General features: G+C 42.2%; 1 protein-coding gene across 1 annotated transcript; it reads right to left on the reverse strand.

Moving 5' to 3' along the window:
• Nucleotides 1–690: 690 nt before the first annotated feature.
• On the reverse strand, nt 691–14,863 carry gls2b (glutaminase 2b (liver, mitochondrial)). Its single transcript, XM_041947291.1, has 18 exons — nt 14,608–14,863; nt 13,526–13,625; nt 13,322–13,443; nt 11,080–11,209; nt 10,645–10,724; nt 9,923–10,086; nt 8,774–8,832; nt 7,945–7,977; nt 7,762–7,820; nt 7,539–7,605; nt 6,621–6,671; nt 6,304–6,480; nt 6,073–6,204; nt 5,633–5,725; nt 5,486–5,547; nt 4,737–4,813; nt 2,891–2,954; nt 691–1,614 (listed from the first exon to the last, which is right to left on the reverse strand). The coding sequence occupies exons 1-18, from the start codon at nt 14,787–14,789 to the stop codon at nt 1,458–1,460; spliced, it is 1,809 nt and encodes a 602-aa protein (XP_041803225.1). The 5' UTR covers nt 14,790–14,863; the 3' UTR covers nt 691–1,457.
• Nucleotides 14,864–15,720: the final 857 nt, after the last annotated feature.

Genomic DNA, 15,720 nt, shown 5'->3' on the forward strand with positions numbered 1-15,720 from the left:
GCTGGAGTCTTGACTGCAGCTGAAGCAGGACTTCCTGCCTGTCGCTTCAGCGGGGAAACATGGAGGATCTGTGAGGTGGCAGCAGCCTCTCTGGATGTCAGGTCAGTCTGATTTAAGCTCTTTAATGCCGTTTTCTTGCAGGGATGCACAGCTCCCAGCACGGATGCTGCGAGCCTGCCAGTCGAGATTGCGGACGTGTCTTTGATGGGGGCACAGTGCCGTCTGGTGGAGGCCGGGGAAACTGAAGCGTATGTGTACTGTGGCTATTACCTCCTTCGTCTCAGCCTCAGTCAGCTACATGAACCAGGTCACCAAAGGGACAGTCTGTCAACACTGATTAACTCTACATTTATTAATACAGAAGAGGGAAAGTCTGGTAAAACGAGCTGCCTGTGACTCAGTGCACATTAGTTTTATCCTCTCCCGCCACAGCTAACTGACTCTTATACATCTTTTTTTTCACTGTTTCCTACAAAAAAATCTAATCATCATGCTACACACACTCTTATACTAATAGCATTTAAAACAATTCAGAGCCGAGCCCCTCCTGACAACGCCACACCTCTCCTGCTGCTCCTTCATCATGTATTCCTTCATACAGCCGATTTAGTAAATGCTGCTTCTTATTTAATAACACTGTTGACTGCGTGGCGCCTTGACTACGCAACAAAGTGAAACAACGGGTGGCAGATAAATAAAATATGTTTAATGGATGTCTTCAATGTCAAAATATTTCACATCATAAATTACAATTTGGAATTTCTTGTTTGTCCAGAGTTAAAATGTGCATAAAGGCCATGACCCTGTGTGTAATAATGTATTCAGGCATCAGGAATCCAGTGGTTATTTACAGCTGAATAACATAATATATACAAAGCATCCCAAGTTAAGTTTACTGGGGTAATTTACGATTCCCTCCCCTTTTCGTTTCTGCAATGAGCCAAAAGTGAGATATTGCATCCCAACATAAAAGCTTTACATTTTTAAAGGTTTCAAAAAGGCACAATGCATGCCCTGTTGTGAGTACTGAGAAGCAGAAATATCCAACTTTTGTGTTCATCAAATCTGCTCTGCTACCCCCTACACCCAAATATGGATCTTACTATAATGTGAACATTGCATCCAGGTGGATGATGTGTTCCAGCAGTATCGGTGTGACGTTTGCAGCATGTGCCATCACTCATACAAACCCACACATGTTGTATGTAACGTTGTGTTATTATTCTTACTCTGCATATTGTCTGCATTGTATCTTCTTGTGCACTAGTCTAAACACATTGTTTTTCAGTGATAAATCTTCACTGCAGTCTGCAGAGGTCAGCAAGATTAGAGTATGTCGTCACATTCTGCTCTCTGTTTGGCACTTAGTCTATGTGCTACAAATGCAGCTTCACATTTCAAAACTTGACAGATTGCACAAACGCCCTGACGTGTTACAGTTTGGGGGTTAGATTCAATCACACCATGCCCTCGATGGTGTCCAGCTTCGGAGAGCGCTCGGCCTCAGTGTGCTTTGTTTCCTGCTGCCTGCACACCTGCTGGTAGTCTTTCAGCACTTTCTCTACCTCGTCGTGGCCGAACTGCACGGCATCATCGACCGGCAGGTTCCCCCACCTGCACAGCAACGAGTAAAGGTAAAGACGGAGGGAGCAGGTAAACAGCAGATAAATCATGCAGGAGAATTTTCAGCGATGCACCTTTGAATATTCGATTATGGATTCACACTATGTGGTTCATTCTTAGAACATATGGATTCATTCAGTCTCTGGTTCGTCTGTTAGTAAAAGGCAAATTCAGGTTTATTTCAACCTACCTCATTTCCCATAAATGTGACTATGGTGACTCTACGGGTTGTGCTACCTTTGCATCCACCACCTCTGTTGCAGAGAAACGAGGGCTCCAAACAGCGAGTAAACACACTGCAGCACACAAAAGTTTCTGCCTGGAATGACCATCATGGCTTAGAGCAGGCATCTCAAACCGGTTCCATAAAGGGCCGCGTGGCTGCAGGTTTTCATTCCAACCCAGGAGGAGCACATCAGGCCGACCAATCAACATCAAGGGATCACTTAGTTATCAGCTGAAGACTGAGATCAGCTGATTAATTGATTCCAGCCAGGTGTGCTCCTCCTTGGTTGGAATGAAAACTTGCAGCCACGCGGCCCTTTATGGAACCGGTTTGAGATGCCTGGCTTAGAGCATAGAGATTTACATCCAGGTCAACTTGCACATCAGTGTGTGTGTTTAGCAAATGAGATAAAATGGTTCCAGCCAGCAAACCAGCAAGAAGGAAATGACGAGATACACTACAGCTAGACGATGGTCACAAAAGCCACATTTATGGGAAGTACGGCAGGTTGAAATTCACTGATATCATCCTTTAAGTCACTTTAAGTACCTACTCTATATTTGTACATCTTGCTGTATTTGTGGTCTCCAGTGATGTTGCAGCTTCAGATTTTACATCCCGCTGATTTCATAGGTTTGGATTTTCTGTTAAAACTTTGCTCATCTTGTCCTGACAAAGAGCTTGTTTTGTTCACTTTATAGTTGTCTTAAAACAAATATCAACTGCAGACTTTTTAATGGTAACAACCTTTTGCTTTCATTCAACATTTTCGTAAACCAGGTAATGCCACTGGGATTTGAAATCACATTCTCGGGAGACAGACGCGAAAGGAGAAGAGGAAGATCTCAATATGGGTTTATTCTCAGTAAAATGAGCTTGTGAAAAAAAGGATGAGGAAAAAACATTATCAGCTCTATCCGAAAACCACATAAAACAGACGAGGAGTTCAAACATTTGATCATGATCAAAGGCCAAAGATGCGGAAAAGTGAAATGCAAAGCTAAAGGATAAAAAGACAGACGTTACAGATGCCGAGCTCACCTGTCTTCTACAAAAGGATCGACTTTGCAGGTTTCAGTAAGGAACTTCACCACCTCTATGTGACCTGAGAATAAACGGAAAAGATGAGAGCTGTAGTTCCCATCATGGAGAATTTGACAACCTTTTTCTGATAACTGTTTTCATTTTGGTGTCAAAAAGCAACACGAGAGCAGCACATCCCTTCAAATCGTACCGCCCCGAACTAGCACACTCCTCATGATTTACAATTTTATCTATTAGCGTGACATATTATGGGTGGAGAAAATATAAACACGTGGAAGAAAAGTGATGCATGATTAATCCCTCCAGACCGCAAAGCTCTGCCTGTTTCATTTGGATGATAACAGTTATTACTCCTATTTTTATCTTGTAAACAAATGACGTTCTTAGAAGGATCAGTTTGAAAAATGTTACCGTTGTCACCGCAGTGGAGCATTAAATCTGTGCTGTGGATCAACTTAGGCCACGACAGAAGAAAAATAATCGACCATATGGTGCCCTGTAAGGGTTTGTGAGTCGATTCATTAGTGGCTTCGTATAATGTGAGCCAAAAGGTGCTGCGCCTCTCCAGTTAATCACGAAAACAAATGGAGTGAAAACTAACTTAGCAATAATTACTGCTGTGAGCGCTGAAACAAATAATTTAACAAGACTGAGTAGTTTTCTGTGTCAGTCACAAATGAAGACAAAATCTCCAATATTTCTGCCAAACGACACTTTGAGATGAAAATAAAGGAGGAAAAACAATGTATTTGCACATAACTACTGAGGGACTGAAAGATTAACAGCGTGGGCCTGAAGAGCAGCAACATGTGCAAGAGTCAACATGCAAAGCAAGTAACATACAATTGTCCTTCGAACCAGTCCTCATTCAAATATGAAGTAGTTTAAAGCTCAAATCTGTAACTTTCTACATTCTGTCATTTCAGAACCACAGCGAGCAGGTGCTGACAGACTTATGCTGTCTCATCTCGCTATCGTCAGTATACAGCTATCAAGCAGAGTGAAAAGTAACCGCCGCCATATCTGCTCCGTCAACCACGACAGGATGGGACAGGTGTGACAGGCCGATCGCACCTCCCAGTGGATTTGAGTGTCTCCAACCAAAGAAAGTTTAGTGAAAGTAGAGTGTAACTGTACGTCGCCACACAAAAACACTGCACGTTTATAAAAAGCATGACACATTTCAGCTGTGATAACACAGTTACGCACACACGTGTGCTCACTTGTTCTGGCCAACCAACCCTTCGTTAAACCTCACCCTCCTGTATACGGGGGAGCAGCATTGTTTGTGTGTTATAGGGGAAACTAATTCACCCCATAGCATGGCATTAAAAATAACTGTAAGCATCATAAACTGTAGCCTAACTAAAATGCTATTTGTTCTAACATAAGCCCTGAATTGTTTGGATGCAGTGCAGATTTAGGCTTCACTTTATTGTTTATATTTTGAAACAGCGTGCCTCATTTTCACAAGAGAGACAGATTTGAGGATATGAGGAACAAGCCATGAGTTTGTGATGGTATCAAACACACGTTTGGCTGGAGTTGCCAGAGTGTGAACAAAGAGCAGTACTGAGTTGCTATCACTACTAGCTGATTACCTCTTCAAGTGTTATTTTCTCTCATTCTCTCCTGTTTTATTGGAATTTACATTTTTCTGCTTTGTAATGGCGTCTTTGTCCTTTAAGAGCAGAGGACGTCTTTGTGCTAGAATATTTATTTTTGCCTAGTGGTCATACACATTTACTGCCTGAGTGCTTCATAGTTTGCCTGTGGAACTGACTTAGTGCTGCTCGCGAAATAAATATCAGGACCATGGATGAACAGATCATGTGGAGCTCACCCTCTGCTGCAGCGATATGTAGCGCTGTTCGAGAGTCATAGTCTTTCAAGTCCATGTCCATGGATGAGAGCGCAAACCTGAAGGAATGAATAAAACTGCAGTTCACTGAGAAAATACTTTTGAAGCATTTTTCCTCATAGTAGTATAAATATAGAGCTTTGAGCTAATCAGCATGCAAGAGTCAGGAGGTAGCGCAGGTTGTCCTCCAATCAGAAGGTCAGTGGTTCAATCCCTGGCTCCTCCAGTCCACATGTCAACGTGTTCTCGGGCAAGATACTGAACCCCAACTTGGTCCTGATGTTGTGTGAGTATGTGTGTGAATGTGGTGTGTGTTGTCAAGTGCTTTGGCTGGTTAAAGTAGACTAGAAAAGCGCAATATAAATGCAGTCAGTCCATTTAGACGAACTTGTGTTTAAGAGATGTTTTGCAAACCGGCCATTAATGAACATGCTTCCATACGGTGCAAAACTGAATGGGTTGATGAGAGACTCAGTGAGTGTTTGACAGCACTCTCCACTACCATCATCTACACACCAAAAGTAGGAATGCCTTTTGGAAAAAATGGTGTTCATGACCCCCAGTAAAATTCCAGAGCTGCACTGAAGCTGTTTGTCAGACTTTATTCAGACACTACTGTTTGCTTTTCATTTCATCTGTCACCCATCTGTATGTTTTTCAGTACCCAGGCCTGGTGTTAACATCCTGAAGGCTATCTGTTAAACAGGAAAAACTAATCAGGTTTGCTGTACCTTCTCAGGGCAGACACATCTCCACTGTAGGCGGCGAACATCAAATTGAAAACAGACTTGTTCTGCGAATAAAGGTAAGAGACGTAGACAACAGGCAGAAAACACATTCAACATACCAGGAAGAACAAACAACACAAAGCGACAAACCCTGTCGTCTCCATCCTGTCTGCGAGGGTCCTGCTTCTTCACAAAGTGCCTCAAGTTGTCATAATTGTGGAAATTGAAGAGCGACACAAGCTCCTGAGGATGATAAGATATGGTATGATTGGTGGAGGAAAACACTGGAGGATCTGTGCACAATTTAAGTCAAGGAAAGCAATAATGAGAACAAAAAAAGCTCATTATCAGAATAAGACAGGCAAAGTTGTGCTGTTTTTGTGTTCTCAGCCACTTCGTGTAAGACTTCACACTTTGGCGCCATCTGGTGGCAATATAAAAAAAATATTCTAGCAGACAATCATAATGCAAAAACATGCCATCAAAATGATTTGATGCTATATTAAATTGTGCCTTATTTAAGCTTCTCCTTTAGCAGAAAAAGTACAAATGTGAAGGTGCAATAGAAAATCTGTAACTCTTGGTCTTGCCTCACAGAAGTGTATTCCCCGGACGCTGTTTCCTACTCTGTCCAGTGGAGGAGACCAACACATCACTCCCATGACGTTGGGGATCACCAGCAGTATCGCACCGGACACCCCGGATTTGGCCGGCAAGCCCACCTGCGGTAGGAGAGCAACAGCCAAGTGACCGCACTCATCTTTCAGCGAAATGTTTGGTGGTGGGAGTCAGAGATAGATTCGCGTCCAAGTGTTACTCACATGAAAAGCCATCTGTCCAGAGAAGTCATACATGCCACAGGAGTGCATGAGACTCAGAGTGTTTCGCACTGCCTCGGCACTCAGGACACGCTCGCCCGTGATTGGACAGATCCCTCCGTTGGCCAGAGTGGCAGCCATGACGCTTCCCGATTCGCAGGTCACCTCGATGGAGCAAAGCTGCGACCAAAGGAGGATCAGTTCATGGTCAAAGCTGTTGACACTAGTTTTGTTATAATCAGCATCAGGCCACATGAGAAAAACACAGGCTTGTAGAATGATTCTTCATGACAACCTCCATTAATGGCGGCGCAGTTTACCTGGAAGTAGAAGTCCAGGGCATCGATCATATCTGCTTCTGGTGGAAAACACTGGTGAAATGAAATATGATCATCATGACTATGCAATTGAAGTTTGCTGGCATAGAACGGTTCAGATCTTCTAAACCAGATGATTTCACAACCACAAAATCAAGAATATCTCAGTCAAACTCCCTCTCAGTCAGGTCCCTCAAAAGGGGTCAGTTTTCTTGAGAGAGCCTGCAAAGGTCCACCGTAACGCAACAACGCGGCTCACAGGGTCAAAAGGTCATGCATAACCCCTCCAACATGATAATATGGGAATGCACAGAGGTGTGTGGGAGATGCATGGAGAGGCCTCAACGATTACTGATGATGGCAAAAACAGATGGATGGGATGATTTTTTAAAATACTGAATTGTATTCTGTGGATAGAGATGACTGTAAGACTTTTGGGCTCACAAAACCCTTCAAAAACAAAAAAAGTAACAATACAGTGGTCAAAAAATGCGTTTTTTAAAATATACTGTAAATGCCTTTTACGTGTACAGCTGAAACAACAAATCAATGAATTGATTCATAAACTGACAGGAAATTAAACAACTATTTGGATAATCTATTGATTCTTTCCAGTGGGAGGATTTGCTGGGTTTCATCGCTTCACTTTAAAATGCATTTTGCAGTTTCTGATGTTTTATAGACTGAATGATCAAGCGATCAATCACGAAAACAGCTGACAGACGAATCACAAAATGAAAATACCATAACAGTTTGTTGCAGCCCTAATCATGCGAGCCACCTCTTTAAAGGAACATGTGACGAAAACATGCATCACCCAGTTTGACACAGGTATGTAAAGACTGAGCTTTATCTCACACAGACGCAACAGGAAATATAAAGCATTTATAATCCCACATATTTCAGCACTCTGTAACCGACCTTCTTCTCTTTCATGTAGTATCCAATGGCAAAATTTCTGTCGCCTGTTTCTTTTTCTGACTGGAACCTGAGACAGAGAGGCAGGATGGGTCGATACTGAAACATCAATAATGCAACGGGGCTGTGGACAAGCAATTTGCCTAACACCGTCTTTCGACTTGGGTGCGCGAAACAAAGAGAAATTGACATGAAATACCTCGAACGCGTTTGACAGTGCACTCACGTGGCGTTGCTGAATCCCACGTACTCTTGGCCCGCCATCGTTTTCACAAACTCCATAACCTTTGGGAGTAAAGACAACACTGTATGTGTGCTGCAGCATTTTTTCTGACCACTGAGATAATCATGCTACAGTTTCATATTCATGGTCTGAGCGGAGAACAGAGAAGAGGCTTCTCTTACTCACATAGTCAAACTTCTCTGCCTTATTCGAACGAGGCTGAAAACAAAGCAAGAGTCAGTTACATGTAGGACAATTTGATGACGGTAATTGACCTCTGAATATGACCTACTCATTGCACAGTGTGAAACAATACATGAATGCATCACTGACTGCATAATTTAGTATCTTATCAACAGCTGGTACGGCTCAAGGAAAGACAGGCAGTGACCAGAAACCGCAGAGCTCAGGTGGAGTTCAGGGAAAACAGGATGACGAAGAAAAGCTGTCATCTTTAGTCAGAACGATAAGATTTCTGAGCATAAATCACGTGCTGCAGCTGCTATACAACATTTCCCTCAAGCTCCGTCATGAGCAGCATCACCACAGACTCACTGAACGAGCTGTAGGTGCCTAACTGGAACATAGTGCACATTAAAGGGCCATATGGGGCTGGTGGGACCTGCTCATCATCTAAAATAAGTCACTGATTTTCTTTAAAACAAAAACTGGATGGATATGTTCGCAGAATCAGCTTGAACACAGTGTTCTAGTCACAGATGTGCTTCGGTGTAATGAGAAATGTGTCAATAAAGGTGAAAAATAAAGACAATAACAGACTCATTTGCAGTCGGAAGAAAACATATTAGAGACTTGCTGACTTTACAGTAACATTTGATGATATTCTGCAAAATGAAAGGTGGGACTCATTTTCTGAATAGAAAAAATGGAAACCTAACAAGTGCTAACAATAGTTAGCTTTCTGTGTCGCTGACGTTTTAATACATATAGAGTGATTTACTGTACGCGCTGACTCAGCTGCCACACGCCAGGCTGTACATGTCTGTCTGTTTACCTTAATAAGAGAGCTGATCACGATGGCTCCAGCGTTCACCATGGGGTTGTGAGGCTTATCTGGGAGAAAGGACAAGAAAAAACTCAGTGCTGATGAGGTGTTCATGCTGAATAAGCTTTAGAAAGGAATGAAATCCCAAAGCTAATACTAATAAACAGAGAAAACAACATGTAGACATATTTGCTGAGAGTCAGTGAGGGAGGTCCTTTTCAAATCACATGCTCGTTAGGGAAAAACAGAAGAACAGAAGTACAATAAAAGTGCAACTTCTGATATGAGCTCGCTCTGTGTGCAACTAACAGTTATTTTACATGAATGTTTCTATTTGTGGTCAATTTATTGTTTGTACAGTCGATAACATTTTCAAAAATGGCGGAAAAAATACAATTGTGAAAAATGTCTGTCACTATGCCCAAGGTTACGTTTAAAGATGTGTCTGAATAACAAGGCAAAAAGCAGAGATATCCAATACACAGTGCTTGAGAGGCTAGAAGGAAGAGAATGTTTTTGCTTTTGCTCGAGAAATGACTAGAATTATTAAAATAATAAAAATGAAATGGCTTCAGCATTAATATGGTGTATATGTTCAGGTAATCGTCTATGTTGGTGGTGATCAGTCTATCCATTCATTCATTAGCACTACCTTAGAGGGCTGCAGGGGTCTGGAGCACTGGGTGCACCATGGACTGGTTGCCCGCCAACCAAAGGGCAGACACATAGAGACAGACGACCGTTCACACTCACCTATAGGCTATTTAGAGGCACCAGGTAAGATAACCTACATGACCTGGACCCAGAACCCTGTTCCTGTGAGGCGACAGTGTTAACCACTGTGTCGTATGTTAGGGCGGCAGCTAACACTTATTTTTTGTATTACTGATTAACTGTTTTTCTTATAGTATGTTAGAAAATAATGAAAATTCCTCACCACAATTTCCCATAGCCTAAAGACATAACTTCAGATTGTTTGTTTTATCCAACTAACAGCCCAAATCCATCAGAAGTCTGGTTCATTGTCACATATGTCAAAGAAAAGCAGCAAATTTTCTCACTTTAAAAGCTGAAACCAGCACGTTTGGCGTTTTTGATTAAAAACGGATCATCAGAATAGTTGCCGACGCGTGCATTTCCTCATAGTGACGTACACACCTCCATCATCAAGCGAGAGCATGTTGAACTTGAGTCCGCTGGGCTCCATGCCGACGTAACGGTGAACCTTCTCCGTTCCCGCCTCATGGACGGCGATGGCGTACTGCAGCGGCTTCACACAGGACTGCAGGCAGAACGGCTGCTTGGTGTCGCCCACCGAGTGCCTGGAGGAAGAGGACAGAACAGATGTTCAAGACCCAAAGAATCTGCAAAACACACCTGGAAGAAGCACAACACAGCCTGTCAGTAGTGCTGAGTACTCCCACTCAGTACCACCACTGGAGCAGTTCCAGTTAATTAGGCTATTAACGAACGCCACCTGTTGCTGATTGGCTAGATTAGTGTTGTGTGGCTCTGTCTGAGCCCCATTTGTTTGTTTCCCATTTATAGAGCCAAGGCTGTGTCTAAAAAAAGAGAGAATATCAGTAATCTTCCTCCAGAAATGATTCACCCCACCTTTGCCTGACACATGTTTAAACTCAGAGCTCACTCTTGCTCTTGGAAACAGTAGTTTCTCACCTCAGTAGCTGCTCTGGAGCTTTTGATCATATCACACAGTCTTACTCAGCATCATCTCAGAAGTGCTCCAAATCTTTTTTAATTTGAACATCTAGAATGAACTAGGAAACAAAACATCTGCAGAGGATGATCATGTGATACGGTTGAAAGCTCCAGAACAGCTGCTGCGATTGATTTGTCAAATACAAATCCGCTTTTCTTACCTCTGGCCATCCACTGTACACAAAGACACACCCCACAGTTCTGGGCTGAACTTGGCCAGCTGGGGGATGTAGTCTGCAACCTAAAGCCGGAATATATGAGAGAACAAAAGCACCAGTTTAACATGAAGGATTTAGTGTCACAGCTGAAAGCACTTCAGCCAATGAGGTGTTGGTAGGAAACTATTTTGCATGAGCAGAGAGTAAGGAAGAGTTAGTGAAATGGGACTCGGCCACTTTGCATGTTATGTCTCATAATTTCAAACATCTTCAGTTTACATTTGATGCATGCAACAGTGGGAATAATGGGCAGCATGCATTTAGAGAAAGTCTTTAACTGTGGATTGTTTTTGACGTTATCATATGCAGCACATATAGCAATAAAATAGGTGTATGCTCCTTGTGTTATTCACTCTAAAACAAACAACGTATGCCTGCCTTCCCGTCGCTTTGGTTTTGCACTGTGTTGTAGATTTCGTTGATCTTTTGCGCAAACACGTCAAACTCGGGGATGATGAATTTCTTCCTGAAGGCCTGGATCAGCAGTACCACGTTCCCACTGACACACCTGGAAGGAAAACAACACAATTCAGAGACACTCACTGAAAATGAAACACATGCTGTGATTGTACGGCTTCCTCTTCCCGCTTGTAGCGCACATTTCTCAACACTGAGCTCTCAAAGCTCCTCACACAGTCAGAACAACTGAACTCAATGTGGACTAAAAACTCTGGATCACTTTTCATTGCTTTGATGGAAATGCATTTAATGACTGGGTGTCTCAAATTTCATGCAATCACATACACTACATTTTGCACATGTCCCCACATTACTGTAAAAACTGGTAATTTACATTTAAAACACAACAAATACCAAATTACTGCAAATTAGACTGTGATTTGTTATATTCTGCTACTACATCTGAAGAGCAATTAAAAAGACAAATGCATTACTTTTTAATTTGAACATACAACACTGAGCGCCTATTTCCATTTCCTTGATGACCTGTATGAAAGCAAGGTGAGGAATGCCTCATAGAGGTGGAAAGTTGACGACCACCAGCCACATGATCAGATGTCCCTCTTGGATGCAATACTTGCTGGAGGCCTGAGCATGTCTGCAGAAGACTGCAGGGATGGATCAGACCAGGCATGCCAGGTGTGTTGGAGGAGAGGGCATATGGTGTGATGTGGATAACTGTCTATATCTATAGCTGTCCTGTACAAGAATATATAGTGAGCATATATAGTTTGAAATGAAGCATTTTGGTTGCATTTTGGATGTGAGGTTACCTGCTGCGCTGAGCTGTACGCTGATCATGCAATCACGCAGGTTTGAAACAGCGAGCTCAGACTGGAGAGCAGTGTGTGATTGTCAGAGTGCAACACGGTTCACGTGGTGTGTGAACGTGTGTGTGTGTGTGTGTGGGGAGGTGGGGGATCAACAGCTGCCAGCTATCAGTTTGAGCAACAGGCCTTTGCCTTGATCAGCATGACAGTAAATAAAGCTGACATGTCCTGACACATGCTACATATCACTGGCTCTCACACCTCCAGGTTTGGGTTTGAATTAATATTCCACCACATGTAGCACAATTTATGACAGCTAGCTTTTACTGAGGGCTAGCTGCATGTGCAACGATCAATAGAGACAACAGTGATAAGAAAACATGTTTCAGATTGATCGCAGGTATAGCAAATGACAAATTCTGTCAAACAAATTGCACAAAATATTAGATTCTGTATGTAAGACTGAATAATTTTAAGCAATTTCTGTCTTGAATTGCATCATGTTATGTTCCCCCGCTCATATACATGCAGGATTTGACTGGGAGTCAATTGCATGACCACTCTGCAGCACTGCAATTTAATTAGAACACCAACCGCAAACCACAGCGTTGTTGGACTAAAGACTTTTCAGCCAGTCTCAACAAACATTTCACAAAAGTATTCAACTACACTCCATTACAAATGTGCTAAATGGTGCTGTGCCACTCTCCTGCTGTTCTGAATTCCTCCGCATTCTTCATGTTGACCCCATCCCTCTTAAACTAGCCATAAAGTGCTCACAATCAGTGACGCAGAGCATGTGTGGAAGACGGAAGGTGGGTGGAGGCGAGAGAGACAGGCAGAGAGACAATCACGCAACAGGTCGCACACAACAAATCCTTCATTACGATGGATTGTTGTTGGAAGGTCAGACTAAAAATAGTTTGGTCTCATGCCTGCTTGGTCATTGGAAAACAGAGACAGTCAGAGTTGAGATACACTCCCAGACACAGGCAATCGAATCCGATCTATTGTTATATTTCCTGATTAAACCCAGAATTCTCAGGCACTGTTGCTCATTAAAGCTCCCCAAAAGTTGTGCCTCTTTGTCTGAGTCGCTGATCTGCTGCATTAGAGTCCATCGGCTTACGTAAAAATTTCAAATCCTTTCAGAGTTTGTGGGGTTTTGACAAAGCACACGCAGGAAATTAAACCACAGCACATCAGTATTCTACTGAAAATAAGCTGCACAATGAGTGTGTGGATGAAAACCAGCAGCGTTTTTTTTGTGAATTCCAAAATAAAACGGGACGGGCTGTAAGATAATCACAGTCTGCTGTCGTACTAAAGCTGTTGCTCGCTCATTACTTGATTCAGTCCTAAACACCTGTCCATCTCCTCCACTGTCTCACCTGTGGAAAAGCTCTCTGTCCATCATCACCTCGGCAACAGATTCTCTCACGGCCTGCCGAAGCTTGTCCATGCAGTCCTTCAGACGAGGGTCCGATGGGTGAAGGCCGGTTTTCCTCAGGGCCTGCAAACAACAGACAACAGACAAGATGAAAACATAATAAAGACAGATAGATGGACAGATAAATGGGGGGATAAATACTCACTGAGGTAAAGTATGAAATAGGGACTCGCTCTTTTCCCTCAGTGATGGTGTAGAAAAGCATGTCTTCCACTCCAGAGCTGGGGGACTTTGTATGGACGTTCCTGATGACGTGAAAAAAACTCTTGTAAACGGGAAAGCGATCATTCCTGTGTGAAATTGCTAATTAAGCTATTATGTGAACAATTTGAGAAAAACAAGACACACTTTAGAGAGATTTATAGGTAAGTGACATGACAGAAAAGCATCGCATGTATTTGTATATTCGTCATTAACAATAGATTTGAAGGCTTATATAAGTGCTGATTGCCTCTTTTATAGCTGACCGTGTTTGTGATGGCTTGTAGCACAAACTGTTAATTCAGAGCCAAGTTCTCTCCCATTAGGTGTTTACATTATTTATTCTGCACAACCCATGTCCGTTATTACACAGTATAACTATTTATGTATTTTTAAATGCAGGGCTGGAATGTAACAAAGTACATTTACTCAAGCAAGAACGTCCAAAGAAGTACTTTTACCTTACTTGAGTGTTTTCTTTTCATGCCACTTGTCCTTCTATTCCTCCTCTCCTGCTTTGTTATAGATTTCCACAGTATATACAAGTACACACAGAGCTGGGACATCCATGTAATGATGTAAATTTAATAGCCAATAATTTTAATAATCATTTAAGTCATTTTCAGGCAGAGATGAGAGACATTTTTAAGATTTTACCTTGTAATATGTGAGCATTGGCTGCATTTTCCTCATTCTACTTACACACTTTTACATAAGTTATATTTTCAGTGCAGGACCTTCACAGGTCTGGAGTATTTTTGTGGTGCTTTTACTTGAGTAAAGCAACTATATACTTCCTCCACCACTGTTGAAATGTGTCTATTGTTATTATTATTATTATTAGTAGTAGTAGTAGTAGTAGTAGTAGTAGTAGTAGTAGAAGTAGCAGTATTAATAATAATAATAATAATAATAATAATAATAATAATAGTAACAGGCCCAGGTAAAAGTCATGTAACAGTGTGGGTGAGTGTGAACCCATACCAGCAGGTTGAACCCAGCTGCTTATCACACAGGAACACTCACGTTTTCAGCTGGAAATGATCCAGGAGCGCAGGCGGTCTTGGTTGCGACGCCGCGGTTGATTTGGTTAATTTCGTGCTCAGACAACATGCCGGCTGGATGATGAACAGCTTCTTCGCAGCGTCTGTGTTTTTGGCGATGAGCTGCGCAGAGTTGGACAGACGCAGCGCCCTCAGACAGTTCATGGCTGCGACAGCAGACAGCCACAAAGCCGCTCTGACGGTCTGATGTACAGTAGATAACGGTGACAGCTGCTTTTCTCAACTGTTCGCATGAGGCTCCTGCGAGGTCACTGACTTTCAAGCGACAGGGGGAAGTTTTGCTGCCTTCACATGTCGTCGGGAATTTTGTCTTTTCGACCGACGAACTTTTTTTCGCCAAACCTAAACGAACCGAGTGTATTGTTAAAATATCATATACTATGTATACTATTATTATATTATTATTAATAATAATATAGATGTCACCATATATATACATATATTGTACCTGCACTATTTTACTTAAAATACACTAAAACTTCTAGGCACATACATTAGTGACAAAACACGTGCCATTAACTATTGGTAATTTATTTTATTCTTTTTACGAGAAGTACTTGAAAGCAGCAAGGGGTTCTGTGGTAAATAACAGGCCCGCGACCTCATGTGGCAGCTGTCACGTGACTGACTGATACAGTAGCCAATCAGGAGCTAGAAATGTGTTTGGAGCTCAGAGGTCTGCCATGAGGACTTCATCAATAAATCTGGACAAAATTGACTTTTGTTGCCCCAGAATTCCGGATTATGAATGAAGCAGAAGAACAGTATCAGAGTATTAAACAGAACTCAGTTATGATCGTCTGTCGCTGCCTCTTCTGTTCTACTCAGGGATATTTAACTTTGAGAAAGCCTTTGACCTGTTGTGTAACAACACATGATCAGCCAACCAGCGTCTAAGTTTATGATCATGGTCACCACCAGCTGAACCTGCTCAGTACATTCTGTCAATCGCTTAGTAAATGTAAGGGAACTGAAAAGCTTATTTTTGAACATCTCCCACACCATAAAACACTACAAATGTTAATGAAACTACAGAAAAATTAGCTAAAAAATCTAGATATTACACAGATGATTT

This window comes from Chelmon rostratus, chromosome 2 (genome assembly GCF_017976325.1).
Source record: "Chelmon rostratus isolate fCheRos1 chromosome 2, fCheRos1.pri, whole genome shotgun sequence".
Classification (NCBI taxonomy): Eukaryota; Metazoa; Chordata; class Actinopteri; order Chaetodontiformes; family Chaetodontidae; genus Chelmon; species Chelmon rostratus.

Coding starts and splice junctions, on each gene's coding strand:
- gls2b (XM_041947291.1), bottom strand. CDS start 14,789: ATGAACTGTCTGAGGGCGCTGCGTCTGTCCAACTCTGCGCAGCTCATC. Junction 13,444..13,525: donor CTATTTCATACTTTACCTCA/GTGAGTATTTAT, acceptor TGTTGTTTGCAG/GCCCTGAGGAAAACCGGCCT. Junction 8,833..9,922: donor GCTCTCGCTTGATGATGGAG/GTGTGTACGTCA, acceptor CCTTTCTCCCAG/ATAAGCCTCACAACCCCATG.